The sequence below is a fragment of the Rhinolophus sinicus genome, linkage group LG03, assembly GCF_036562045.2.
Source record: "Rhinolophus sinicus isolate RSC01 linkage group LG03, ASM3656204v1, whole genome shotgun sequence".
Classification (NCBI taxonomy): Eukaryota; Metazoa; Chordata; class Mammalia; order Chiroptera; family Rhinolophidae; genus Rhinolophus; species Rhinolophus sinicus.
This window is the reverse complement of record NC_133753.1, coordinates 38,832,231-38,860,083: the sequence shown is the minus strand read 5'-3', so window position 1 is coordinate 38,860,083 and position 27,853 is coordinate 38,832,231. Positions and strand designations below refer to the sequence as shown.

The 27,853-nt window shown below is 38.3% G+C and overlaps 1 protein-coding gene across 2 annotated transcripts; it reads right to left on the bottom strand.

Annotated features, from left to right (window-relative positions):
• Nucleotides 1-725: 725 nt before the first annotated feature.
• Nucleotides 726-18,666, bottom strand: CNIH1 (cornichon family member 1). 2 transcript variants are annotated; one of them, XM_074327463.1, is made up of 6 exons: nucleotides 18,439-18,666; nucleotides 14,030-14,098; nucleotides 13,734-13,781; nucleotides 8,774-8,886; nucleotides 7,551-7,694; nucleotides 4,157-5,061 (listed from the first exon to the last, which is right to left on the bottom strand). In XM_074327463.1, the coding sequence occupies exons 1-6, from the start codon at nucleotides 18,517-18,519 to the stop codon at nucleotides 5,034-5,036; spliced, it is 483 nt and encodes a 160-aa protein (XP_074183564.1). In that variant the 5' UTR covers nucleotides 18,520-18,666; the 3' UTR covers nucleotides 4,157-5,033. The 2 variants fall into 2 exon arrangements, with proteins under 2 accessions (XP_019581288.1, XP_074183564.1); XM_019725729.2 differs by lacking the exon at nucleotides 13,734-13,781 and having other exon boundaries at nucleotides 726-5,061; nucleotides 18,439-18,661.
• Between the last annotated feature and the right edge of the window lie 9,187 nt (nucleotides 18,667-27,853).

Genomic DNA, 27,853 nt, shown 5'->3' with positions numbered 1-27,853 from the left:
TAAGGAAGATGGGAGAATCACACGTCCTGCCAGTATATGAATGTTTAAAGTAGGGATTTTTTAATCTAACATAATAAATGCCAAAAATTACAGCAAGAAAGTTATTTTTTAAAGTACAGGGTGCAATCATAGACTGACCCTCCTCATGATTTTGATATTACAACCAAATACAATTTTAAAATCATAATATTCTATTAAACTTTAGGAAGCCACTAAAATTGACCTGACCAAATCAACTTATTATTAGCTTTCTCCCAATATAAATATACTTGTTCATGAATACTTACTTCATGAATAGCTTATTCATGAATACTTATGGAATGGAGGAAAAATACTGGCATGGATTTATCAAATCCTTTAATAATTGAATTTTCAAAGTGCATGCATTTCTCAGTTTCCACTGTAAGTGCTAGTGAAGCCTTCTACATTTAAAATGCTTAACTAAACTACTTTAATACCAAGTATAAGGACAAACACCCAATTATTCCATAACAGAAACATGGGATGGCACTGCTCAAATATAATGATCCAATTAAATTGAATAATATGTAATTCCCACATTCTTCAGAAGTGTCTTCTCTGCCTAACCTATGGGAAAGTGCCTCAAAACAGTGGGGAGGGGAGGCAGAGAGAAAACCTAAGAGCCCGGGTCTTCCTCGAGCATGTTGGCTGCTGAAACGGAATTAACACACAGATGCAACCACTATCCATCAACTACACAAGGAAACATTTGAGACATTTTTTATTAAATATACAAAAGCAAAATAAATCAAGCAAACTCTAAGAAGGTAGGACTACTTCAGGGCATTTTCTTTGGACAGTGGTACAGCACCATTATGGTTAACTTCGATTTGAACAAACCATGAACACAGATGGCTAACTCCATTCTGTTTTCCTTAGCAGTTTTAGGGTCTGCCCAGTCTCTCCCATCTATTCTTTATGACATTTTTCTTCTCCAGAATACATTTACATGGTGACCAAAGAAACGTAAATATTTAGAAAAAGCATTGTACAATAAAATTCACTTACTCATTCTTTTCCATGTCAAGATGTTCAGTACATCTTCACTTCCACAATGTACATTAATAAATTAATGTATGATAAAACCTTCATTCCAATCCCACAATCAGTCACCTCATGTGGTTAATACTACTTTCCAAAACCAAGCAGAACAAGCAGCAGAGCTGTTGACTTCTTTTAGACATTTAGCTTTAGAATGCTCAATTTTAAGTAAAATTGTCCTAAGAAAGCTATCCAACATATTCAGAAACAGAAGTTTTTTCTCTTGGTGTCACCCTGGAGTATTAGTTGAGAACCATCTTCTGAGCTATGTCATTAGTACCAGAGACCCATTAGTTGAGAACCATCTTCTAAGCTATAATACTGGTACCAGAAACTCATTAGCTGCTGGTCTGACTGCAGATCAATAATTGGTTTAAGCAAAACAACTTAAATTATTTGAGATTAACATTATTAGTTTCCCAAAATGATGAATATGAATACTTTTATGAACATTGCTAGACATGGTGTCAACTTTTTTGTTTCCCCTTTGAAAAGAATGTTGCTTTAAAATATTTTTGCTGTCAAAATTTCTGATTTACAATTATACTGTACAACTCATTAATGAGAGATGTACATTTGTGGGTGTTAAATTATGTAAGTCGGTAAACTAGATGTATACTTTTAAATACAGATTACTTGAATGGGCTCAGTATTATCACAAAGCTATGATGTAGCCACAACTAAGATAAAAGCCCACCCCCTGCAGTGTATATGAGATACATTATTTGCACCATGGCAATAACATTCCATGAACACTAATCATATAACTGGAGGAAAAGAGAACTGTTGTACTAAGGAAAATACTTTGCTAGTTTCCAAGTATATCTACATTACATCTCTACTTCTTTTCTATGTAAGTATCTGACATATTTTCAAAATATGTTGATTTGAGGAGCAAAGAACAACTCTTATGGGAGCTATTAGCATGAGTGGTCCTCAAGCTGAAAACTACTGAACAGGCTTTAAAAGAAACACATACTGCAAGCTGCCATGTACTTTGTTGCTTTGTGAAAGACCATTAACTGGGTAGACTATTAACTGCCAGAACTTAATTGGTAGGTCTGGCAGTTCATGGTATAACCCATGAGGTTACTCAAATTCTTTAGTACTATCTGATACATGTCAAAAGTAGATTGTCTGGTCATTTCCTATCATTCCACCTTCCCATGGAAAATAATTCAAATTTCAAACAAATCAGCAGTTTGTCTATAGCCTGGGACTCAACTCTCTTCTACCCTGGGGTAGTACATGGGGAAATCAATTAAGCAGTATGAAAACATCAAACGTCAATAAAATGCAGTATCAGCATTCAAATAAGTTGCTATCCCTCCACCTCCTTAGTAGTAATGGGACATACTGCCATGATATAGTGTTCTGACTCAATAGAATAACTGCTAAATAGACTACATTTGTTATATAAGATTTTTTAATTCAGGAGAATCTATAGTACCCATGACAAAGAGTTGTTAGTATAAATACAAACCACAGTGTATTACACTAATGGTTTCTGAGTCAGAAAGCTCTTAAAGATAAATCAAAGCACGTAATATCAAAAGTAATTGTAACAAGGGAAGAAAAAAAAGAATACCTAAATGAAACAGCTGTCGCTGCATAGGAGCAGTTTAGTGTAAGCTAGAAAGGATTTCAAACCCAGGCTAACTATGCCTCAGGTAGACCTGCAGGAATAATATAAGAACACCCAAAAACAGATTAATGAGTGGGGGGGGACAAATTAAATTCAGAGCAAGGAAAAGAGTTAATGGGATATTGTCAAATATGAGTATTTTGTTTCTGCTTTCTCATTAGGGATTTAATTTCATAAAACACTAGAAAAGGTAAAGATGGGTAGATTATTAAGAGATCATCCAGGTACTCAATCTTCTAATCACTTGCATGCCTGGGACCTAACAACCTACCACCAAGATGGGTGAACCTCACTGTCAATCATCTTTGAGGAATCAGCTAAGGACTACATATCTAATTTTTGAAGCATGAAAAGGTGGCTTCCACAAATTGCAATGAGTAAACCTTACATTAATCCTGGAGAATATCCTAGAATACATTATTTAAAAGATGTTTTTAAAAACGTATACAGGAGTGTTTGCTAAAAGACAGCAAGGGCTCATGAAAATACTTTGACAGGAATACAAAACAGCCCCAGGGAACCTATCTGGAGGACAGAAGGCTTGGGCAGGTCTCTCATGATCAAAAGTACTTGTGAACAAGAAAGTAAAATGAGGAGTGGGTGCTGACAGAATTAGGTGGATCAGAAACTGAATGATCGCTCATACTCAAGAGCATGAAACTTCAGTGCCCAGCAAGTTAGTAATGATGTGTTAATCATTTACTAACCCCGGGTCAGATCCCTCAAGGTGTTCTCCAGACTATAAAATACAAAGTCTTTAACGCTTCTTTCATTCTGAAATGGTTTGACTCCTCTCTCCTCTGGTTCTACATCCTCTTCAACATACTCATCAACCCAGTACCCAATCCCAAAACAGGAACAGCTACTCTCCCAAACGTGAGGAAGCCTCTTTCACTATTAGAGAGTAAAACAGCATCTATTTCAAGGGGTTCTTAGAGTAAGACTGCCACAAAGACAGCTCTCTACTCCCTTGATCATTATGTGGAATTCTTACATATTGGTTTTCCTTTAAGAAACTTCTGAACCACGTACACTATTTTCAGTTGCCTTAACTTCCTCATTACAAATAAAGCACAAAAATCCTTATGAAAACATGCAAGCCATAATTTACCTGCCTTCCAAGAAGTAGCAAAAACTCAAATTTTTAAGTCATTTTACTTATTTCAAAAAGGTAAAAGAAAATTAAAACATTTGAAGTGTCACAATAACTTTTTAAATTGGTAAGAAAAATGATGATGTGCCATCAATGAATCCTGTCAAGTGACAACAGAGGGTAATGTGCTTAGCCATTTAAAAATCCTTTTTAGATCCAGAGATGGTATTTAAAAAAAAATACAATGTAATACTCTAGTTTTTAAAAAAGTGACAGTAATATGTCTTTATTATGGATTAAGCAAGTTTATGAAATAGCTATTTGTAATCTTTAAAACAATGCACTGAAAATAAGTCTTAATTTCAGAGTTTTATTGTATTGCACTAAAGGAACAGCAGGATGGTTATACAATGTTCTTGTTCATTCAGTTTTGTAAATCTAAAGTACTTGCAAATTCTTAAGAATACCTTTACCACCAAATTAGAACAGTAAATATAATAATTTCTTAATAAGTAATGTCTTACAAATTAAAACACATTTAAAATAGCTTTAAATGCATTCTTCATAAGTAATTCAGCATATGTTTTTATATCATGTTCACTTATGCTTAAGAATTAAAGCAAGTATATTATTCTGATGGAAATATGGGCAATCTCTCATTCATGCAATATACAGGGATAATAGTCAAGTCGAAGAAAAACAGCCCACTCTGATTTTTTTTAGTGTATCCATATATATAATCATCTACATGATAGAGGAGGAAACCCATGAAGTTTCCCACAGATCAGATATATATTTTCAGTTCATCAGAAGCACCTGATATCTACAGCTAATTTATAATTCGATGGCATTTCAGTAAAACCAAATGGCCCTACAATTTCCTACAAACAAAAACTTCCAATGGACTAAAGTCAGTCAATAATTAATGCAATCATTCAAGGGATTATGGCTGTTCCTTAAGGAGTGCAAGTTCAAACCTGTCAACACCAGAGGTAATCATTTTATATTAATTTATACATAATTCCATTTAAATTCTTTATCCGAGTATAACATATGAAAAGTCTTTCCACAAGCAAAAAATGTGGAAACATTTAAAAAATAAGGAGTCATTTTTTAAAGTAACTGATCAGATTCCATAGGCTACTCTTGGAAACAGGATCTTGCTGGATAGAATCCCTTCGTTTGGTGGCTTTTTGCATGCACTTAACTGGACCAATTCTTCTGTGTGTTGTTCTAAGAGCTCACCAAAACATAGATCATGCTGTAAAGAAGAAAAAGGCTGTTAATCCAAATATTCCTAGTTATAAAAACTAAAAGCACCAAAAACTTGAGTCTGCTTTATATGGCAGATGGTCTTGTAGTATCACACCATCACAGAAAATGAAAAGACAAGTTCACAATATGGTTTTAATTTGCATTTATGGACTTTTGCCTAAGGTAGGACTTGGCTCAGTGCGTGTGCTATAGTTGTCCTCTACTTGCTTTCCAATTTTAGCAAGTAGAACAGCACAGCTGAAAGCTTAATGTGGGATCAGAGCTTAGGGGGAAAGGAACAGCCAAAACAGCACACTGCTCCAGGGTTGAGTCTAATAAAGGAGTGGGTATCTCCGAGGGCTCACTTCACGTCAGGCCCTCTGTTAAGTCTTTTCCATACATGACCTCGCTGAACCTTCCGAGCAGTCCTAGGAGGTAAGTGTTATTATCCCCATTGTACAGATAGGAATGGTCAATTAAGGCTCTAGAGAAAGGCTCTAGGCAACAGCAGCAGGTTAGAAAAGGGGACAAACCAGCAAAATAAAAAGCAATAAACATTTAATTTAGGCTTAAGGGCTGCCAGACAATTCTATAGAGTGATGTGGGAAAGGTGTGCTTCAAAAACATGTATGTCTAAATGGAATACAAAGCAAGGAAGTGCGCAAAATCAGTAGACACTTTAAAACAGAAATGAGGGGCCGGCCAGGTGGCTCAGGCGGTTAGAGTTCTATGCTCCTAACTCCGAAGGCTGCCGGTTCGATTCCCATATGGGCTAGAGGGCTCTCAACCACAAGGTTGCCATTCGATTCCTCGAATCCCGCAAGGGATGATGGGCAGCGCCCCCTGCAACTAAGATTGAACACGACACCTTAAGCTGAGCTGCCTTCCGGATGGCTTAGTTGGTTGGAAAGCGGGCTCTCAACCACAAGGTTGCCAGTTGACTCCTGCAAGGGATGGTGGGCTGTGCCCCCTGCAAATAGCAATAGCAACTGGACCTGGAGCTGAGCTGCGCCCTCCACAACTAAGACTGAAAGGACAACAGACTGAAAGGACAACAACTTGAAGTTGAATGGTACTCTCCACAACTAAGATGGAAAGGACAACAACTTGACTTGGGAAAAAAAATAAAATAAAATAAAAATAAATTAAAAAAAAAAAAGAAATGGATGTCTCACTGCTACCGTCTCCTGATGAGCATTTTCCCACAACTATACATCTCTAATTTTATACATTATCAAATCATTAATTTCTTTCTTTCAAAAAATACGTTTTAAGTGCCTACTATAGGCCAGTACTGTTCCAGACATTTGTCACAAAAACTTAAAAATGAAAACAGGAACTTAGAATGACACATGTAATTTCACTTTTCAGAACTTAGTATCTTTGTTTCATATATGAATGACATCTGTACATATGCTAAAGGATACTCATTTTCACAATTATAACCTCAAAAAGCATAAAAATAACTTTTCCCTAAATTCCAGTCTAGCACTTCATGCACACTTTTCTACAATGGAAATTTATATGCTGTAAAGTGAACTATGAATGTAAGTCTACCATATAATACTTAGGAAGTTTTCAAGTAACAGAAGGAATGGAAGCTAATTATAACAAGTTCATCTCTTACAGCTAATTTCCTACATAATTTGAAAATCAGATGGAAAGCCCTCTCTAGTTGAATATATATCAACAAAAGATGAGAAAGGCCTATTTATGTAGCTTAAAGTGTCCTTTTCTAGTTTTAATAAGCAGCCATTTATTTCACATACAGCACACTTAGCAGTTGGTGCTCAAGCAGGGCCAATTTTGCCCCACAGGAGACATTTTTGGTTACTATAACTGGGGGAGGGGGGGCTACTGGCACGTAGTGGGTAGAGGACACAGATGCTGCTCCCCACAACCAACATTTATCCAGCCCAAAATGTCAACAGTGCCGAGGTGAGAAATCCTGGCCTAGAGGAACAACCTGAGTCCATTACAGTAGAAACGGCGAAAAATTGGTCGTTGCACCATCCTGTGAGATAGAACTGTTTCTTTCATTCATCTCATTTAGATCAAGCAAACCAGAAGATAAAGGGCAGACGACATAGCTTATGAAGAATGATAAAGAAAAAATGAAACAATCTTGAGACTAAAGTCAAGCAAACATTTGTGTGTAAACTCACCAAGCCATATCCTGCCAATGCCATCATTTTGCAATGGAGAATGAGGATTGTCCTTCACTCACTGAATGAGTCTGAGAACTTCGGAAGCAGCATCCCTGATCAAACTGTCTGCCTCTGACAGCATACCAGTGGGCTGCCTCGATAAGTACCAGTATATTCATATTCACTCTGTGTGAATTTGTTGGTGTGCTCTGTGTCATTACCAGTTATAACCACCCTTCAAGACACTGAGTTATCCTTCAAGTGGATTCTAAGGTATTAAGATCCTAACGCCTGCAAACTTTTTGGGTGGCAAACTGAAATCGTATTTTCATTTATTTTTTAAACTTACCCGTATAGGTAGTAAAAAAACGCTAGAAGATAAAAAGCTAATTTGCACCATCCTTCTTTCTGACAATATGCTAGAATATCTGCATTCATGATGGTTGTAGGGTCATAGAGTCCTGGTCCACTCATCACTGGTCTACTCATATACCTGTAATAAACATAGTCTATTAGCCACTCAGAAAGGGAGCAAACCGTCAGGATGGGAAGGAGGATTTTTCCTAATATTTGTTACAATGAGAGGTGGTCCACATAGGAAAGCATACTTTTAGTTACAGAAGGAGTTCTTTCCTTTTTTGAAACTAGAGGCCCTAAATGAGCAGAACAGGACAGCTAAACAAGTCACATCTGATCTACTCTATACTTTATTTAAAAATCCAAGAAAAATAGGAATAACTGTAAAAAGGAAACAAGATTTTTTATTTTAACACAATTTTAGACTTATAGAAAAGGTACAAGAACACTTCAACTCAGACGTTCCAAATGTTCACTTACCACACTTGCTTCATTTTTCTCTCTCTCATTCTATCTCTAACTATGCATACATTTTGTTAAATCATTTCAGAGTCAGCTACAGACATGATACCACTTTACTCCTAAACACTTCTTCAGTACGTATTTCCTAAAATCAAGGGCAATGAGATTTTTACATGCCTATTTAAAACAAAAAACTAACTCTGTATAGATCAGATAGAACTTTTAAAAGGTATGAAATATGAATATCTTTTACAAATAACCACATTTAAAGTCATAAGGTAAACATGGAGAAAGAAGTTACACACTGATTTATACTGAAGTTCAAAGACAAGCAAAATTAATCTAAGTTTTTAGAGGTCAGTGGTTCTCCTTGGGACGTACAGGGGTAACTGGGTGGGATGGGGCACAAGGTAGTCCTCTGGGGGGCTGGAACGGTTGTATGTCTCTATCTGGTGGTGGTTTGATGGATGTATACAAATGTACAAATTCACTGAGCTGTATGTACACTTTAGACATACACACATTATTGTATGTAAGTTGTATCTCATTTTTTAAAAAACCTCTTTAAAGAATAATAATGTAAGCTCCATAAGAGATTATTGAAACCGTTATTTGTTCATCCACTTGATTTTTAAAATAAATACCAACTAATTTTCAGTCGTCATTTCGGTGACTAGCATGTAAGATAAGCACATCAACCAGTATAATTAAAATTTAATTAGGAAAAGTATTAGAAATGTATCTAAATATTACCTCCAAATATGATATGCCAAGAGGGGCATATTGAGAGCCAGTGTAAGCCACTCTGCTGCACAAAGAAACATGACACAGAAGAAAGCATGGATGAGGTACTCTGGAAGTACAAGCTGGAAGAAAAATACAAGCCAGTTATCAAAATGCCTGGGCATTTAAGTCAATTGCTAATTTGGAAAGCAGGTGGCAACCAAATTTCCATTAAAACAAAACAAAACAAAAAAAACACACTGTTTTCTTGGAATCACAGTAAAGATGCTAGTGACTTTTTATTTCCGTATTTAACTTTTACCAAAAGCAGGATTACAAGAAAACTGACCAGAGGCTATATAGCTTGCACTAAAAGAATAAGATAAAACAAAATTCAAATTCTTAGAGTAACAAGTTATTTTATACAAAGTTACAGCCCAGATTGCTCAAACATAGTTAATTTGCTTATCAGTTGGAGTACTTTTTCTTTCCATTATTCAACAATGATAAAAAATACAAAAATGAGACATCTGATCACATGCAACATGAGACTAAAAAATCCACAAAAACAAAACTTCCCTTTAGAAGTTTACACATTAGTATTTTTAAGTCTTTAACAGAACCAGGAATGCCACACATACATTATTTAGCAAACCACATCACATCAGCACAAAAGTAATTTTCTGATGGAAAGCCAACAGCCAATAATCTCAGCACAGTCAGGGAGGAAAGAACACTAATATGCACAAATGCAAACTATGTGCTTTCTGCAATGTAGGAGGGAAAAGACTAAGTTCTGATCCATGAAATTGGAATCACCCCCAGTTGCCGAGCTTCCATTACTTACATAGCCTTCCTGTTTCTTTAAGCCTGCTTTCCAGTGAAATGTTACAGACAGAGCAGCCCAGTAGAAGCTCAGAACTCAAAAACAAAATCTTTTGATAGTAGGTAGTATTAAGGGAGGAAAAATTAATCAAGCAAAATGACTTTTATAAAACGACCAGGAGTTTTATTTTAAATTATCTTTCCCATCCTAAAGATTTCAGCCTAATGACTTGGTTAAAATAAAAATATCAACACCTTTCATTACAAGTTTCAGCCAAAGGATTTCCTACAAGTCACAGCTACAAAGGCAGCTTCTCAAATGTCCGCATCATGCCAAATTAAAATTTTATGACTCTTCAATATTATCACATCTTTCCTGAGGAGAAACTATAGCTGTAAAAATAATAGTTATACTCCATATTCAAGCCCATTTTCTAATACTCCTAAATTACTTTTTTCCAATATAAAGGTGTAGAGGGAAGTTTTTAATGAATATTACTTTAAATGAAATCCCAGTATAACCAACTAATCTACACCACTAACCAGGTATTTTCTACAAACTTAAGCACTATAATAACAAAAGATGAGCTCTACATATGTATAAAAACTTGTAAATAACATGAACCTTTCAGCCAGCGTTTATCTAACATCACAGTTAAAACATCTACACTAAATAACAAAATGTCCATAGGGAATCTTTGAAACTCAATGACTACAACCAGGACAAACAAAGAAAAATAGAGATTTTATTAGGACTTCACTAGAGCGGCTGTTTACAATCGTAGTTTAAATTATGGGATTTTTCTTTATAATAAGCCTATTTCAGCCCTCTAAAAGCCCACTGATATCTAACAATACAAATTATCATCTAAGTTTTCATCCTACACTTACAGGCTGAGGTATAGGGAGAGAATGATTTTCAAAGCATGATCCCTACTGCTCTTAAACAATATACCTTGATAAGAGTGAAAATAAAGATAACCTGTTAACTCCACCCGTTCTAAAATATGAAACAAATACCACACTGCCCCTTCTCCTCAAAAAAAAAAAAAGTCCAGAAACTTTTATTATGCAACCCTCACAAAAACCAGGACTATCCAATCATTCTTCAATGATGAAATTTTCCCATCGCAAAAATTATCCCATTTAGGAACCAATATTTACACAAAAATTAGCATCCAAAAAAAGAAAAAAAATACTTTATGTGAATATGGCTGAAATGATAGTACTTAAACATGCAAATCATAATATTCTGTAGTTAAGGTTCACGTTTTTAAAAATAATTATATTTGTCTTCCCCCATACTTTGGCAGAATTGTCAAAACAAATTTTTAATAGGGAAAACTGTCAGATGCACTGCTATTAAGCCAATTATCGGCACCCCATCCAAAAGACAACTTGTACTTGTATAAAAACTTCCTTCTAACCTATTGCAGCATCAGGATATCCTAAGCACTTGTCTTTTCTAAGTTGAGAATTTCTTTCCATTAAGAAAAGGCAGAAATCACACATTATATATTAAAATGAAATCAGTCCCTCTTAAATTTATAATAAATTAGGAAAATACAAGGGCTTGAGCTTAAAACATCAGGCTATCCGGGTTCAAATTCTGGCTCTACTTTAGCTGTGTGATCTTGGGCTAAGTGCTTTAATATCGCTAAACCTCAATGTACTACTCTCCTTTTCATGAAAATAACAATATACCTACCTCAGGATTGTCATGAGAATGGAATGAAAAAAACCATACATAGATGCTTTGCACCAAGCCTAGGACCCAGGAAAGCCCTCATCTGATTTCAGCTATTGTTATCCTCATCATCATTTGGGCTTTTTGTAGTAATGAAAAGCCAAAGAAGATAGAATACTATTATTAAACAGATGCCAAAAGGAGACATTTCAATTTCTAAACTTCTTGGTAACAATTACTTTCACAAGTAGGGTAACATGTTTTCCAATGAACATTATTACTTTCCAATGAGAAGGCAGATTCATCTCATTTTGTTTCATTAAGAGCATAGAAAGAGCTATTAAGTTAATACTTTTAAATGTACAAAGTGTGATCATACGGTGAATATTTAAATAAAAAAAGTTTATTACAGTAAACGACACATTGCCATTCATCCCCCTCAAAATACTCCCCCTCACTTCGAACACACTTATCCTATCGTTCTTGCCACTTTCTGAAGCAGTTCTGGAAGTCCTCTTTCGTGAGTGTCTTTAGTTGCGCTGTCATGGCTGCTTCGATGTCCTGAATCATTTTGACTTTGGCGAAGAGCCAGAAGTCCCATGGTGCCAGAGCTGGTGAATAAGGTGGATAAGGACACACCATAATATTTTTATCTGACAGAAATTGCCGTACCAGTACAATGTGTGACACGGAGCGTTGTCATGATGGAGGATGATTTATGGCACACTTCAGAACACACTTTCTCTCAACCGTAGTTCACACCCGGCTGACTGCACTGAACAAGTTGAAACTTGTCACACACACTGTTACTAAGGTTCGATGCGCCACTTCCTGTATTGAAGATCCCTGCCTTTCCATGGGATGGCACTCAGCAGCAGCATTCATCGTATTTTGTGATCACACAGAAAGGCTCCGTGTCACACATCACTTGTGGTACAGCAATTTCTGTCAAAAACATTAGTGTGTCCTCATTCACCTTGTTCACCAGATCTGGCACCGTGTGATTTCTGGCTCTTCCTCAAAGTCAAAATAACCACGAAAGGTAAATGTTTTGATTCAATTCAGGACATCGAGGCAGCCACGACAGCGCAACTAGATACTCACGAAAGAGGACTTCCAGAACTGCTTCAGAATGTGGCAAGAATGATGGGAAAAGTGTGTTAAAAGCAAGGGAGAGTATTTTGAGGGGTATTAATGGCAACGTATCATTTACTGTAATAATTTTTTAATTTAAACATTCATCATATTTGTTGATCACATCTCGTACCTATATCAAGTCTGTGACAGTTCTTTAAAGACACACTAGAAATCTATTCCATCATTTTATATTTATCTAGGAAACAATGATAAAGCAGCATGTTAACTTTATAGACCCTTTTCCAAATAAAATCCCTCTAGCATACTAGTGCATTATGGCTTTACACAACTGAAGTCTACCCAAGTTCTCGTCTTCATTATTTTTAAAGATGAATTATTGTACTCTATTTCTTAAAGACATACCCACTGCTTTCTTACAATCTTTCAGTTTCTGATCAATTAGGTAAAAATCAAACCTACAAGCTAAAGGAGAATCTTCTGAAATGAAGTCACAAATACAGTAGGTGCCAAAAAAATGTGTACACATTTTAAGAAAGGAAAAAACTATTAAAATTGTAATATTCAATATATACTGATAACAAAAGATGAATACAAGTCACATCTGACTTCTGCAATTACAAGAGGTGCTCAAAGTGGTTACCATCAGCGTCCAGACACTTCTGATTACGGCGAACTACTGCTTGAGCAACACTGACCAAAGTGTCCACTTGTGTACATTTTTTTGTTTGGCACCCCCGGTATATATAATCTCCTAAGCATAATGGAGCCACATTATAATTAAATCCATCAGACCTCAGAACTTAGTGTAAGACTGGTCTGTTTTAGAAATTTAGAGTGGATATATATTAGAAATAACTACGTAGATATTTGTATACAAATTGTTATCTGCAAAATTCTGGCAGCGAGAGTCCAGCGGTCAGCATTAGGACAGGATTCCAGAGCCTAAGAAAGAACAGGCTCCAACAAAAAGGCTCTAAAGAAACATCAGCTGAAAGAATGAATGAACGAATTCCAGAATAGATATAATAAAAGATAATCTAGATAGAGTACTGAAGACTCCATTTGCTGACTACCTCACAATAAGTCACAACAGGAGAATAAATCTTATCTATTAAGGTCATTCTATGTTAACCAATTATCAAACACTACAACAAATAATTTAACCTTTTTAAAAAAATGTATAAGCATTTAACAGCTTTCCCTACTTGACTGAGCCAGCAAGCAAACATTTGCATAAAATATGAGATTTCATGAAATCATAAACCTCAACAGGCATATGAACGAACACACTGAACAAAACATTTTACAAATACAAATGCCCTAACCCTCCCCCATGAAATGAATATAGCATTAAAACATTAAACTAAAAGCAGTACACACCTTTAATGCAATTTTGACTCTTTTAATCTTTTTGACCTTTTCAACTGTCTTTGGCCGACAATGTAAAAAGCAGATTGAAAGAATGTTAGTATGACAGCTGACAAGATCACCAGCAGATTAATAACAGTCAGAATAGTCAAGCAGGACAGGAAAAAGAATCTATTTTTTTAAATTCTGCTTTCTTCAAAAAGTACAAATATATCATGCTACTGAGAATATTGGCCATTTTCAAATTATATCAAGTTAAAGGCAGAACGGTTTAAAAACCTAAAGAAAAATCTGTTATTATAACTTACAGGATTCAGGGTATTACACTGGTCTATAGGATTCTTGTAATCAGTCTTCAGTTCATCAAATGCTATAATCTAAAATAAAATTAAAATAGTTAGGACCTCTCACTTTAACAAAAAGCAGCAACAAACCTTCCACATCATCAAATAATAATTGAATAAAGTTAATAAAACAAAAGCAAAAGTGTACCAACATAACATGTACCAATTTATAGTAAGCTCAGTATGTGCTAATAACTAGAAACAGATTTAAAGAACTGAAAACACTTTTATATTATCACTAAAATGATCTGATACCACTGTGATAAAGATCTTCAATTTTCAATTCTTTCAATGCTTCTTTTATTTTTTCAACTTGAAATTACCCCTCCCCCACCCAGGACGATTTATCAAAACTCCCCTTTATCCTAAAACAACCCTCTTCATATGTCAACTCCTATCTGTAGGTTTCCCTGATCGTTGGGCAGAAATAAGTGACTGTCTACCTAATCCCCACATGGCACAGGGCTTTATAATGCTGCCAATATGGATTTCTCACAGTGGAATAGAGCATTTACGTACAGGTTTGTGCCCCCACGAGACTGTGCCCCTCAGGGCGAAGTATTTTTAATCATCTGTGCATGCTGCTCTCTTGTCACAGTGTTCAGTGAGGCACTAGAGATGGACTCGTACGCTTCAATTTGTTCCCATTTGTGCCTGCTTCAATCTGGCAATGCAAGAAATGGTCTCAGAATAAACACTAGGGCTTATTCAACGTCATGGCCAGGATAGCTGCATACAGTAGGGCAGCTTCTGCACAGGACACAAGGCCTGGTGGAGGCTCCTAGCCAGTTCCTGCTCCTGCTGCCAACCACCCTGGCATGTGTTATGCATCAGGCTCTGTACCCAGGGACTTTGTCAGTTCAGGAGGGAGGATTCTTCTGCCCCAAGAAGCATCTTCTTCCAATTCACCTAATGGTACCACATAGGCAAGAGCAGAGCCCTGTTCAAGGCCACTATGAAAGTGATCCATCTGACCTCCTTTTACGGCTATGCACACACGTATTCCTACCACACGCAGATCATTTCATCTGATCATCAAACTAAAGACTGAACAAGGGTAAGCCCAGGTAAGGCCAGCTTCCCACAGTGTGATGAGTCAAACAGTTATAAATGTGGTAAGGGGAGAAAATCGCCTCCGGTTAAAATACATGGCAAACATGCTTTCGTCCACTCTGAAGAAATGTGACTTTAACATTTAGGGTCACTAAACACAGAACTTCAAAGTCAAAATGTACTAAAAAATCAAAAGAGGGGCAACGCACCACTTTGTGGTGTTAAGTCAGGTGTCAAGAAGCTAAAGGCACCAAGTTTATGGGGGAACTATTTTAGTTGCTGCCACTGATCACACAGGGGACAGAGAACTTAATCTGCCTTTCCTCTGGTGGGTTACAAGTAGTATTTTTATATGTGTGACAGTGTTACTCAATATTAGTAGTAATCCATGCAGTCACATATTTCTAGCTTTTAAAATGCTGGTTTATTTCCCTGTTAAAATTCTTGGCTTCACTAAAAAATGTGTTGTTTTTTTTAATGTATAGAATTTTATAAAATTTACCAACCTGACCAAATAAAAATTCTAAAATAAGAATAGAAAGAAAACAAACATTAAAATGTAAACTCCAGGAGACCAAAGATTTTTGCTGTGTTCTCTGCTATGTCCCAGGGCCTAAAATACTGCCTGGCCCATACATAAGCGTTCAATCAATATTTACTGAATGGAGAAAAAAGGAAAAAAGAGAAAAAATTAGCCCTATGCTTAAAAAAAGTACAGAACTCACTCAAAAGGCATTTACCTTTATAAATAATCCCTAACACAGAGAAATGTTAAAAAAATTATATATATTAACATAGAATTATAAGATACTAATTTCTGATTACTTATGGACATTATTATTCAATTAAATGATATTAGTTGTGGTATATCCCCAATGCATTTTAGTAATAAAGTTCAAGACAAGGACCGTGATTGAAAATACAATTACTTGCCTATAACAAGATCCAATTTAATAGCAGAGCATAGAATTTATGTTTTAAAACTAACCTTTCTTTGACTTGACATTTTCTTCAGGTGATTTCAGGGTATCTTTTCATGAATGTGTTGCTTAATGGTTTGAGTACTATGATCTAGTTTTCAAACTCTTCTGAAAAAATTCTCAAACGAGTGGTTCTCAAATCTTTTGCGACTATGCATCTGGATAAATGTTCACAAAATTTTCCACAGAAGTGCAAAAACAATAAAACAGATAAATCCCTAAAGATACCACCTTACACAATTCAAGATACCTTTAAATTTGATGCACGTCTTTAGGGAACGACTTCTGCATTTTTAGCATTCAAATAAATCTATGCTCCCCACTCTATTCTCCACAGAGCATCAATCACATGAATTAGGACTACACTGACCGATGGAACCATCAGCATAAAAAACATCATCCATACAATGATTAATGTAAACAGAATTTTTTAAATTTATACTTGAAATTTCCATCGAGTCTTCTGACAAGTATTTAAACTACCTAAGAAAATAAACTGAAGGTTATGTAGTTGACAGAAAAATTAAAACTATTTATTTACTTAGAATTTTCCATTTGTTCCCAAAGGATATATAAACCTCTGAACTACTTAAAAAAAAAACAAACAAAAAAAAAAAACCCTAAGGATCAAAGCTCTCCACTAATCTGTGGCATACAAACTTTTTTTAAATTCTCTAAATAGGACTTAAAATTATCTACTTCACTGGACACAGATTCCTTTCAAAGCTGAAACTAAATTACCCATTTTTTAAAAGTGCAGTTCAGGTTTTCCGTCAGCCAAACACAATCTGGTTCAAAATGAAAAACGGCTATCCACAGCTCTCTTCTATGAAGCCTCACCATCACACAAAACAAAGAGCACCCATCAAGCAGGAAGTGACTTAAATCCACATCTACAGATGGAAGGGAACCGCACGTTTCAGTTTCATCAGAGGCTTACTAAAACAGAGCTAGTCTGCACCCCAAATTGTCTTTATTTATTGTTCTTCCACCAAAGACCACACAACCCTCTTCAAGTTATCAGTTCCTACTGACCAGCATTTTGAAGGAGCAGTTACTTAACAGCCTACATGAGCATTCCCCTCTACACAACCAGTTGTGTTCTAAAACAATTACAACCATTATCACATTCTTTAGCAAAAGGGAATGATTAGTGATAGCACTCTACTTTGGAGATTTCTTTTTGCATAAGACATTGCTGCCATTTCAATGACTCTGTCCCTCTATGCTCCATAACAAATCCTTGTTATGGGCATAAAACCTGACTTAAAATTTACATGAGAGTGAACACACCCAATCATTCAAATTACGACCAATAATTCAGAAGACACTAGACTATGGAAGGGGCGGGGGCAGAAGTAAATATAAGACAAATTTTTAATGAATGCTGATTTCCAGAAGGCTGCTACTAATTTTGTGCTACAGAAACAGGACTGAAAAATCTCTTGTAGAACACTCACAGGGAATTTACTTGTTCCTTACGCGGACCAGTAAGGATGTGTTTCTATCCAGCAGCACGATGTTAGTAAAGGGAAAAAAGAAATGCCCTAGAAAAGCTTAAGGTTTCTGAGCATTTTAAAAACCAAATTAAAACTACCTTTACTAAATCAAACTACCCTGAATACAGAGGTGGCTAGGAAGACTGTCTCTTGAGAAACTCTGGCGGTCAAAGTATGATTTAGGAGGCAAGTTCGGAGACGCGATAAACAAAGTAATCAATCTAATCTGCATCAAAGTTCACAGGGAAACAAGAACCCGAAAAAAGTGATTTTATTTGAGGAGCACCCAACAAGTGCTGGAAAACAGAGTTGGAAATTCATCTATCAAGTAGGTTTTAACTCTCTTTTGGATTATACCCCTGCGGAAACCCGAAAAGAAAGGCAATCTTATTAAATAATAATTCGGAAAACTTCATTTCCGTTAAGTACGACGTAGAAAGCATCTCGGCGCCCTTGACATCCTCCTCGGGGGTGTGGGGATACAGGGACGAGGGGATGCGGGGCGTGGGCCAGCCCAGGGTCCGCGCCAGCAAGGCGCTGTCCCGCAGGGCCGGTCAGGACCTCCGCCACCCCACCCAGCACGGGAGGAGCAGCGGCGCGCGAGGCCTGTGTCGGGACACGGTGGGCGGATCCACCCCGCCACCGCACGCCTCGGCTCCTCCAGGACTTGCAGCCCCCGGGTGGCTGAGGGCGCAGACCCTTCGCCGCGCGGCCTGCGCCGCCCCCGCCCCATCCCCGGGCGCGGGGACCTCCGGGAGCCGTCGCCACATCGACCGCGGCCCAGGGCGAGAAGAGGCTGCGCCACCGCCTCCCCCTCCCTCCCCCGGCGCCAGCTACTTACGTGCCAGATGGCGAAGAAGATGAGGGCGGCGGTGAGCAGCAGCGCCAGCATGTAGCAGAAGGCCGCGAACGTGAACGCCATGGCTGGGGAGGAGGAGCAGGGAGCAGCGCCGGTGCCAGCGGAGAAAAGCGGCGCAGGGCCCTCTGGGTAAAACCATTCACTTCCCCTGGCCACAACCAAGACCAGCGCCGCCACTGCCGCCGCCGCCGCTGCGGCGCCCGCCCTCCCAGCGCGCCTGCGCACTGGCCCAGGTGCGCCGGCGCCCTCTGATGGCTAGAGTCTGCGCCGCACTTATATTATCCGCACCGCTAATTTTTTTCTTTCCTTCCCTTGTTAATTCTTTGAACAAATATTTACTGAATGAGTTCCTAGCATGTCTCAGGTGCTGTTCTTCTCCTTTGAGATACAAAGATAAGTAAGATACTACTTGCATAAACGAACACCTAAATAAATCATTTTACATTATAACCCTGTTAATCTTCCATTAACAGGGAAGTATGCGGCATGTTATGAAAGGTCAGAGAAGGGCACGCAGCCCGCACTTTAGCTTTCAAGTCAGGATTCCTGGAGCAGACGTTTCCTAAGCTGAGGCTTACAGGATGAGGAGAAGTTGTCCATGCAAGCAAAGGCACAGAGGTGAAAGAAAGAAAAAAGCTCATCTTAGGTGAATTTACCAGCAGTTCTAAATTAGTGGAACATAGAGCGAGACAGTGCTGAAAGTTAGAAAGGGGTTAGCCAGAGTTCACATCACAAAGGGTCTTATATGCCTGGTTAAGGAGCTCAGACTTCATGAAATTCCATAAGCCCAAGTTTTTCAAACTCTTTTGCTCACCACACATAATTAGACTTTTTCATTGCAACCCAGCTGAATATCATATAGACATTGAGTTATAGAGAGAGATGGACATCTGGATATAGAGACAAAGAAATATAGATATAGCTGAAACAAAAATTTCACAAAACAATACTAAGGATCCATGAGTGCTTTCCTTTGTATTATTTTTTGCTGTTTTGTTTTTAATGCTGGTTGTGACACACGAAAGTGATTTACCTCCCGCTAACTAATCATTGCTTATGCAAGTGGAAATCATTGAAGGCTTTTAAGCAAGAGAGGGACATGTTTAGATTTGCATTAAAGATCGCTCAAACTAGCAAATTATATAGCAAATGGTTTAGAAGCACAATCTGTCCAGCACTGTGCAACAGACTTTCTGTACTGGTGGAACTTTGCTTTTTCTGCACTGTCCAAGACAGTAGCCACGAGCACATGTGGCTATTGAGCACTTACAATGTAGCAAGCATGACTGGGGAATTGAACTTTAAATTTTACTTATTTTAATTAAACAAAATTTAAATAGCCACATGTGGCTAGTGGCTACTGTCTAGGACAGTGCAGGTCTATGCCACCAGGATCATGTGGCAGGCACCCTTGTGCAAATTACAAAGGTACTCTCTCCAGATAAATAGAGGTCCACACCAGGGTACAGGAATGCAGGCTCTATTCTGCAGCCCTACTAACCTCCTTGACCAGCCACCTGTGTGCAGTATTCAAACTGTCCAACTCTGTACAATGATCCTGATTAAAGGAGTGTAGAATTGAAACAAGGAGCTCACAGTGGTGGTCCAGGCAAAGTGGCTGTGGCTCTGACTAAAGTAGTGGAAGCTGGGAGAGAAAGGGGAACATATTTGATAGTATTTGGAAGAAAAGCTCAGCAGGAGTTGATTGATTGGGCACAATGGCAAGAGACAGGAAGGCATCAAAGAAGACTTATTCAGTACTGCAGGCCAGAGAAGCATAGCAAAATACAGCATTGGGCAATATTTGTCTAGGAGAATTCATAAACTAATGAGGGGCAGATGCAGTCTCCTAGTCTCAGGGCAAACAGAGTTTTCGGGGAGTTGTTCAAGTCAAAACATGAGATTCAGTCCCCTTCTTATAAATGTATCTCATCTATACTACATATTGAGGAGAGGGTAGCTGGACAAGGCTCTACCTAAACAGGACAACACGCCCCTGCTAGCCGCATGGATTCTTTGTCTCTCTGGGAGTTTGAATGTGAAATATACAAGGACAGTCGACAATGGAGGGCAAGGCCACAAGTGGGGAGACACTAAAGAGAAATCAGTCAACAGAACCCAGGAGTAAGTGGAATCCCAGAACAAGTTGGAACCATAAATAACACATGTTGTGAGTAGATCAAAACCACACCTAAGCAGAAGTAAAGTAGCTATAGCTACTTTCCCCACAGGAGCCGGCTTCTCTTCTTAAACAAGAATGGGTAGTTATTAAAAATCAATAATCATCGAAAGTTTAATATATTCACTGCTTGGTTCCTATTTGTATCTGCTGTTCATGTCATTTTAGGCCAAGCTCATTAGACCCTGAAACATCAGAAAACCTGATATTGGGAGTCTAATTTAAACTCCACTGGCTCAGAACACATGATAAAAAGAGCAAATTTTTGCAGATGTAACATACTCGTCGTAGAGAACTGGAGGTGTTGCTCAGCTAGCACTGAGCACCATTCTCTGTGCTGCTACATGTGGTAATTAGCTTAGGTAGTGAGTGCATGGCTATCTGTTTTATCATTTGTTAATCTTTGAATTTTACACTCTTTTATGCTTAATCTTTAAATTGTACATTGAAAATTTTATATACTATTAGAAACATTTTGCAATTCTTTTAAAGTAAAAAGTTTACAATTTTAAAAGAACCCACTTCCCTGCAGTCCTATTGGACTAGCTCCATTCTGTTTCTCAGAGGGGGACGCAGGCTAGGAGAACAGCAATGAGATTCTACCTTTCACCTGCAATGTTACAAGGACTCTCACCTTTGGATGCTGGGTGTGTCCTGGCCTGTCCTAGGGGAGGTGCCAGTCCAGCCGTGCACCACTTTGCAATGCACTGGACTGTGTGCAATAGTGTGGGCAGGGCTGAAGGAAACTAACAAAGGAAGGTACAGTACTCTGCGGCCAGCAATAGCCAGGAGCCATTACCACCTATAGGCCTAAAAGGTTGTAAAGAGAACTAAATCTGAATTCATAATATGAGAGTAGCTAAGAGGCAGGAAGAGCTAAGCTAGGCCATGGGTGATGGGAAGTCAAATTGGTTTTAAGTAAGCCAAAGCAGTGAGAATGAGAAAAGATTAACAAGTAGATGGCCAGGTGGTTCAACTGCAGGGACATGGAGCCAGACAAGAAGATGCTGTATTACCCTTATGGCAGAGGATCAACAAACTTCTGCATTTGATGTGAAAACCAGAAAATTGTCAATGCAGCTAGAGCTAGGTGCTCCAGTTCCTGAGCTGTATTCCAGTCTCAGTGAGGCACAACTGTACAGCCATCCCTGGGTCAATCTCCTCGTTATCATGAATAATCTCACAACTAAAGCCCGATTAAAAGGAATACCCAGAAACTTCAACAAGGAATTTGTGCTATCAATATGAAAAAAATTATACCACCTCACTGAGAAAAAAGATAAAAAGCCTAAATAATAGATTTTCCTTGATTGAAGTTTAAAGAGATGTCAATCTCTCCCAAATTAATTTATATTATCACAATTGTAACCAAAATCCCAAAGAGCTTTGGAACAAAATTATTCTAATGTTCACCTTAAAGAAAAAACACACGAAAATACCAAATAAATATTTGAAAACAAAGAAAGGTGGAAAGAAATTAGCCTCATGAGATTTGAAAACATTTTATAAAGCTGCAATAGTTATAAGTATGATTGAGACACCAAAATCGACAAATACATCAATGTGTTAGGATAACTATTCTAGAAAAAGACCCAATTCCATATAAGAATTAAATACTCTTTAAAGGAGACATCCCAAATTATAGGGAAAAAGTATTTTTGATGATGTTAAAACCTTTGTTTAGGTACATTAATAATTTAAATACTCTCTTTATATCATAAAATTAGGTAAATCCAAGGCTAGCCATAAAATAAGAGAACACATAGGGTTGTGAAATCTCTGGGCATGGATATACTTTCTAAACCAAATATCAGTGATTTACATCACACACACACACTCACAATCAACAGATCAGTTATGCAAATAAATAAGTAAAAATTTTAAGAGAGAAAAAATTACCAGAATAAAAAAGGAAACTAAAATATTCCCATCAAAAAGACGAGAGATTAATAAGTATATTGAAAACTCACTAAAATCAATTCTAAAAGCCCACTTAATGAATGGACAAAGGATAGGATTACACAATTTACAGTTGCAGTTAATTAACAACATATGAGAAAATTGCCAACTCTCTCCAGTAATCAAAGAAAAGCAAATTTAAAAATAAAGATAACCATTTTGGTAAATCAAATTAGGCAATACTGTAAATAAATGAAAGTATTCAATGTTGGCGAGCCTCCCTTGTCCACAGCTTCTGGGAGTCCCGCACAGTATAATAATCTTGAAAATAATCCAAAACATGGAAAAAGCCTTTTGCACGAAAAATATATCTAGCAATAGTTTTAGAAACCACCAAAATATCAAACAATAAGGAAATTGTTAAGTAAACCATGATATATGCACTCAGAAAAATTATGAAGTTCTTTTTTTAATGGAAAATGCATATATTCTGTTACTCGTGAAATTGGATATATACCATAGACAAATATCTTTTTAAATACATGTGAAAAGATTGAAAGGAAACCAATGTATATTAAAATGTTTTTTTCCAGCTTTATTGAGATGTTGACATACAAGTTCGGACACATAAGTTCGCGAACTCATCGTAGAAAAAGTGCTACTTACCTCATTGCTGAATATCGCTATGGTCACCTTCGAAGTACTCCCTTTGGGAAGCTATGTACTGATGCCAGTGCCTAGTCCACCTTTCAAAGCAATTTTGGAACTCTTTTTCTGGAATGGCCATTAGAACTATCGTCGTATTGCCCTTGATGTCCTGAATGTTATAAAAATGTCTTCCTTTCAATATTTCCTTTATCTTCGGGTAAAGAAAGAAGTCATTGGGGACCAGATCAGGTGAGTAGGGAGGGTGTTCCAATACAGTTATCTGTTTACTGGCTAAAAACTCCCTCATAGACAGTGCCGTGTGAGCTGATGCATTGTTGTGATGCAAGAGCCATGAATTGTTGGTGAAAAGTTTAGATCATCTAACTTTTTCACGCAGCCTTTTCAGCACTTCCAAATAGTAAACTTGGTTAACTGTTTGTCCAGTTGGTACAGATTCATAATGAATAATCCCTCTGATATCAAAATAGTTAGCAACATTGTTGCGACATGTTCGCGAACTTAATTGTCAGACCTCGTATAACATATATAAATTTAAGGTGTACAACATGACAACACAGATAACAACCTGGGTTTGCAATTGGCATCTGAAGTGGAGGGCAGTCCTGTGGGACTGAGCCCTTACTCTGTAGGATCTTACGCGATTTCTGGGTAGATAGTGTCAGAATTGAGTTCACTTGTAGGACATCCAGCTTGTATTCAAAAATTGTTGATGTGGGGAGACCCCCCCCAAAAAACACACGGTGAGGAGGTTATCATGTAAGTAATGGAAAATTATTTTCTTGAACTTAAGGATATGAATCTCCAGATTCAAATGGTCTATCAAATATCTAAGCACAATGAATGAAACCAGATCCACACCAGGGTTTATCAGCGACATCTCACAATACCAGAAATAAGGTGAAGATCCCAAAATCTTCCAGAGAGAAGAAAAAATGTAATTCACAAAAGAATTGAAGTCAGGCTGGCATCAGACATCTTGACAGCATACTGAAGCTAGAAGGAGAAGCAGGCCCTTAAAATTCTGAGGGAAATGATTTTCACCCTAGAATTGGATATCCAGGAAAGAGATGGCACTCTAGGAGATCTGAGGATGATTTGATAAAGGGCTGTTACTAACGAGTGGAAAAACATAGTCCTCAAAGCTCTGCTGTTCCCATCACTAAGCCCAGGTAAGGAGGAGAGGTAGCACTTACTAGGATTCAGAAGGAGCAGGTCATGTGGAGAGGGCTGTCTTGAGTGAGTGACTTTCAATAGAAGCCCTCATGAAGTGATTTAGGGAGTAAATACCCTGTCCTCACGCTCCATCTTCCCTAGAGATTGGCTAAACTCAAGCAGAAACCAGAGGGCAAGGAGCCAGTTGGTGTAGTTCCTAAAGTTGAACCTCCTGGGTGAAATCTGGGTAGAGAAGGGCGAGCAGTGGTTCTGGAGAGACCAAGCAAAAATATCTGGTGCACCAGCCGAACCACCGATCAACTGTGAGTAAGGACGAAAAACATTTTCAGAAATACAAGAGCTCTCCTTCATGTACCATGAGCTTCCGCAAAATGAGTTAACAAGATGGAGAATACATGGGACCCAACAAGGGGCTCTAACTAACAAGCAAGCAAGGGAAGCTTCAGGATGACAGCTGTGGCTCATGCCTATAGAGCATCTGGTACAGATTTTAGGGGGAGGATGGACTGCAGGGAAGGGGAGCTCCAAGGAGAAAAAAAGGAACTGACAGATTTTCTTATGTGTTGAAGCATTTGGCAAAATCGCTAGACATTTGACTAATCTATTGGGGTATGTAGGGAAAAAAATAGCAATGAATACACTGAAAACGAAGCAAATGGGGGGAAATGATCACTAATTTAAGTGAAACAAAAGTTGTAGAAAGAGTAATCTTGAAGACATCCTGAAAAGCCATCAAAGATCCAAAAGATGACTCTTAAGAAAGAACCATCATTTGAATACCTGCCCCACTCTTGGAACTCACAGCCAGTCAGTGTTAAATAGAGAAACAATAACATCTGAAAGAATAGCGACCTACTTACCAGCAACACGTGCAAGTGTACAAAGAAATCGATGAAGGAGCACACAGTCAGCCCGCCGTGGGCAGTCACAGAAGCTATCTTTTCTGTCTCCTTCCTCCCCTCCCCAACACCAGGGGAGAGTGACAGTGTAAGAGAGTAGGACATGAGGACAGGCGTCCCTGCACCATCCTTGTTCCAGAGCCACAGGCTTAGCCTGTACCAAGGGGGAGAAGAGGCTGGAAGCAAGTATGAGATTGAATTTTAAAACGAACAGAAAAGGCACTTTTAACAACCAAGCCACTGAAACATTGTGGAAATATTATATCATCAAGGAAGCTTTCTAACCAGAATAAAAAAGAATGGTTTAACAGGGAATGGAGGTCACAGTTTTTGAAAAACAACACCAAAATTGTTGTTACACTATTCCATTTGAGAGTCCTCCATCAGAGCAGTTACATACATTAGAAAAGTATCAGACGGTGGTAAGTGCTGTGCAGAGAACTAAAATAGAGGTGACGTGATGGTGAGTATGTAGCTACCTTAGGATGGATGATTAGGGAAAGCCTCTGTGAGAGGCAACAGATAAGCTCAGTTCAGAATGAAGGAGCCAGCCAGAAAATGGGGGAGCAGGGGGAGTGAGCTATCTTTCCCGGGGAAGCTACAGCTTAGTGAGAAGGCCTGAGCTTGGTGTGTTTGAGGAACAAAAATAAGCCACAAGTGTAGTGGGCTAAGAGAATAGGATGCAATGAGGTCAGAGGTAGGCAGAAGCCAGATCTGAGAGCTGACCCTGACAGACAGGGAGTCAGCATGCTTCTTGTGGGCCAGGTATGGACCCTGCTTAAGATGCCAGTCTGGAGAAGCAAGGTGACGATAACAGAGAGCTGACTACTAGAAGCCAAGAGCTGGGAGGGGCAATGATAAAGCCATTGGAGGTATAGCCCAAGTCAAGGGACCCGTAGCCAAAGTCCCCAGTGGGGGAATGGGTAAGGATAGAGATACTGAGGCAACCAAGAAGAGCTGAGCCACCAGACCTCAGAAAGATGGGACCCCAAAGAGTGGCCTCAGATGAACAAAGGCTCTAGGAACCTAAAAGGTAGGAGTGTGTCTCTTCAATTGGGGGCTCCCCGATTCAGTTACTCTCTGCTTGCCTGTCTCATTCTACACTGCCCTCGCTGGCATCATCTTTCCCTCTGCTCTGTAGGTTGCACATGGCCTCTTCTACATCTAATGGTGTTCTTCCAAGTTCAGCTCCCACTGCTGACCGCCTCATTCAAGAGAATGAGGTCATTTTCCCAATGTCAGGCATGAACTATGAAGGTATTTTATAGATTGGCCCAGCTCATTGTTTGGTATCAGTCAGGCAACATCATACAGGCTGCCTGACTCTGTGTTCAACAGGCAAGGGCTGGAATCAAGAGATCATGTGTGTATTGAGGGTGGGAGAGAGTTGAGGACAGGAAGGTACATCCAATTTGGGACCAATCACAGCTGCCTAAAGGCTTGCCCCTTCAGCAAGCAGCAGTAGCTGGGGCATTTCTACCTAACAAAGGGCTATGGCATCTTGGGCTTGGCTTGTCCATTACAAGTAAGGAATGGGCCAAAATATGGAGGACCTTAAATTCCAGGGTAAAGGAATCTGTACGTAATTGTGTAGGTACACACAGCCTTCCCCTGCTTTGGGCACTACAGGGTGGCTTTTGGATGCAACCTAGGCACTTTTTTTCCCCCTGTAATTGGAAAAGAGGGAGCTTTTATGTAGCCCAGGAGCATATCTCAAGTAAAGGATGAGAGTTTTGTGTGACAACTCTCTGATGCTTAGCAATAAGATCTTTAATCTAATTGGTTCCCTGACATAGCTAAAAATATACTGTACAAGGATACAATATCCACTCAGGCTGTGTCCTCATGCAAACGAGAGTGAGCCCATGCTGTAAGTGGTTACAAATATATTTGCTGCTGCTGAAAAGTGAAAAGGACAAAAAGACAAGGAAGGTGAAGAAAGTTAGGGGCTGGCCAAGTAGCTAAATGGCCAAATTAGAGAAGGAAGACATGCTTCCCTCACTCTGGCCAATTCTCCAAGTAAAATTCTTAAAGATAGGAATAAACCACTCCTTTGACAACCGTAAACAAACTGTGACTTGTGTTTGCGTCGGCAGCACATATACTAAAACAAACTGTGACTACTACCACATACTCAATCACAAGTATATGGCAAAAACTATGTATTAGTAAGTTGTATTCATTCAATAGATAAATGAATTCACCAGGTTGAACAGTCTATAATAAAGGCAAGATGGGTCTTCAATGGATGTTTAATAAACGGTGATAAACTATATTCAGTAAAAGAACCTTTAATTTGATTTCTTAGGATGTACACAGCACCTCTAATGTCTAGTTTCCCTTTGAAATCAAGAGTTCATTATTTGAAATGTCCTCTACTGCTATAAACAAATAATTTTAGCCTCGGACCAAGTTTTAGAAAGTTTTATGATCTCAATTTGTTCTCTCTCCCCCAACCCTACACTGCCAAGTGATTCCCGTTTATTTTGCCTCTCAGTTTTTCCAGATAAAGTAAACTGCTGAGCCTGTGTGGCTCACACAAATGTCACAATTGAGCCAGACAGGTGATAGTAACTCC